A 2500-nucleotide genomic window follows, 5' to 3' on the forward strand; every position below is an offset into this window, starting at 1 on the left:
AATTTGTGAATATTTAAATAAAGAAAATAAACTCTCATTTGATCATTTGTAGCTGTCACGCAGGAATGTTTAATACACACAAACGCTAGGCTTGAGTTTGTGTTCTGGCATAAATGTGTGATGTCATCAGGCCGTGACAGACACACCGCTGTGACTTCATTAATAAAGGACACATCTGTGACATCACCTCCAGCTGTGACACGACATGTGAGCCCACAACGGGAGACGGGTGTGACAGATGGCAGACAGACAGACAGACGGAGAGACAGACGAAAAACAAAAGGCGAGGATGAGAAATAAAGATGTTTTACCTTCACGCTGTCCTCATCCTGACCCAGATATAGAGTTCTCTCTGGCAGAGTCAAGCCCTCCTGATCGATCTGAACACACACACATATTAAACAGAAGAATTAAATGAGATATGAATCTGATGGCAAACGTTCTCTCTCACCCGTATGGCGTTGCGTGAGGAGTTTTTATCGTCCACGCTCACAGTGAGAGAGAAGAAGACAGACGTGCTGTACACGGCCTGCGTCTTGTACAGTATCTCGTTGAAATCCGGCCTCACAGGGGCGGAGCTGCTATCCCACCCCGCACCTCCGGGAGGAGCCCTGGACAGATCCCATCCACCGCAGCTGTCAATCACCTCAGTCATGGGTGCCGCCCCCAGACGGTCGATTTCCTTCATGTTGATGCATGAGCGATAAAATTCTTTCACCTGTTAACAGTAAGTTTCGTTAATATTACATGATTCTTTTTTTCTCTTGAACTAATCGTTGCGTTAGTAAACGTCACTTATGAGATGTTTGAGACGGACCCAATTTAAATTGAACTGTATACAGTTTTTAAAAAAGGGGAATCTAAAATCTTTTTGTGTCGTCACCTTTCTCTCGGCACTGTTGGGTTCGTGCCTCTGAATGGGTGCCTGTAGGAGGCGCTGCAGCTTCTCTTGGTTTTGCTCTCCGATGGCTGTGATTATTCCGTAGCTCATTTTGTCCTCCGGTATCCCGTGACGTCTGAGCCAGCCCCCGCACGCAAAACTGTAGAAGTCGTGACAGGGCTGAACGCTCGGGTCGATGTTTCCCTGAACAAAGCGCGCGGCCCTGAGCAGCGAGCGTCTCTTCACGCAGTCCTGCCGACACCCGGAGTCCTGCGCCTCCAGCGACAGAAACTTCAGCGCCAGCATGCAGCCGAGAATCACGCACATCCCCGCCGCAAACACCAGCGCCGACAGCAGGCAGATCTCACGCCGACTCCAGCGAGCCGGGGTACTGCCCCCTGGACCGGGCCCACCCATGAACTTATCCTTCCCACTGCGGCCACGCCCGGCACGGTCTAGCGACCCACCCAGATGCAGACTGACGCCGTTGCTGAGCGTGCTGCTGCTGCAGCGACTGCTGTACTTGATCTCCTGAAAGTCGTCGTAATGCGCCGTCAGTGAGTACGTCTTCTCCATGGCCGCCGGCGTCTGGGCCCTGGATTTGTTGGGGAAGGTGTGAAACATAATGACGTCACCAGCACGTTACGTAGGGCCTGGGATTAAAGTGGGGTCATGACCTTCGACCTCAAAGTCAGCAGGAGGTCAGCCGGATGTGCCTTTGTTTGGGTTTCTTACTTTTTTCCTGTGTTAGGAGAGAGATGAGATTTAGACATGTCAGACATGACGGGAAACACATGACAGCCCTGACATGAAACACGAACATTATGTTTTACATGGAATACAAGACGTTTTTACATGTAGCCAAAAATGCATTTTGATTTGGGGTTTTTTGGCAAATGCATCTCGATATTTGAGTGCAGGAAACCAGAAAAGAGAGTTTGTTATCATTGTGATAAAATGTAAACCTTCGGGTGCTCTCTTAAGGTGTCAACACCGACACAGAATTATTTACAATGATTGAGAAGGATAATCGGTCGACTATAAAGAAACGGTATGGTACACTGACATCTAGCGGTTGAGTTTGGTATCGCAGTCTAAATTCAAAATATTGGAGAGACGAGTTTAGTCAAGTAACACTTGTTCTCGGTTTCTTTTGATTGTTATCAGAAATAATCAACTTACACTATTTTGTTTCTGAATGTGTACCAGAAGTTAACTGTCTCCAGTTAACGTGCATGCGCAGACACATTTATTAGACATGAGCGGGAATTGACCAATCACCATTCAGGAGCAGAAGTATGCGTGTTTTATAAATCCTGATTAAAGAGAAGGGAGTGAATCTGTCTTTTAAGACAAGCACTTGGCTCTTAGTTTCTCATTGTGTTTCAAAAGCTCCATCCTAAAGTTGTTTAGATTGATTTCAGACACTCAAGCACAGAGAAACACCGGCCAATGTCTCTAGGGCCTCGATCGATCAGAGAGAGAGAGACAGAGAGAAAGAGAGAGACACTGAGAGAGAGAGAGAGAGAGAGAGAGAGAACAGAGACACTGAGAGAGAGAGACACTGAAGAGAGAGAGAGAGACAGAGAGAGAGAGAGAGAGAGAGAGAGAGAGAGAGAG

General features: G+C 47.5%; 1 protein-coding gene across 1 annotated transcript in view; it reads right to left on the reverse strand.

The window, feature by feature from the left end:
• Positions 1–2500, reverse strand: part of LOC130428809 (endothelin-converting enzyme-like 1) — a 23021-nt gene that overhangs the window by 14657 nt on the left and 5864 nt on the right. The window contains exons 2-4 of the mRNA XM_056757065.1: positions 884–1622; positions 452–718; positions 312–380 (exon numbers count right to left, since the gene is read on the reverse strand). Coding sequence (XP_056613043.1) covers positions 312–380; positions 452–718; positions 884–1504 — 957 coding nt within the window. The 5' untranslated portion in view covers positions 1505–1622. The remainder of the gene's footprint in view (positions 1–311; positions 381–451; positions 719–883; positions 1623–2500) is intronic.

Source organism: Triplophysa dalaica, chromosome 9 (assembly GCF_015846415.1).
Source record: "Triplophysa dalaica isolate WHDGS20190420 chromosome 9, ASM1584641v1, whole genome shotgun sequence".
In the NCBI taxonomy this organism is placed as follows: domain Eukaryota; kingdom Metazoa; phylum Chordata; class Actinopteri; order Cypriniformes; family Nemacheilidae; genus Triplophysa; species Triplophysa dalaica.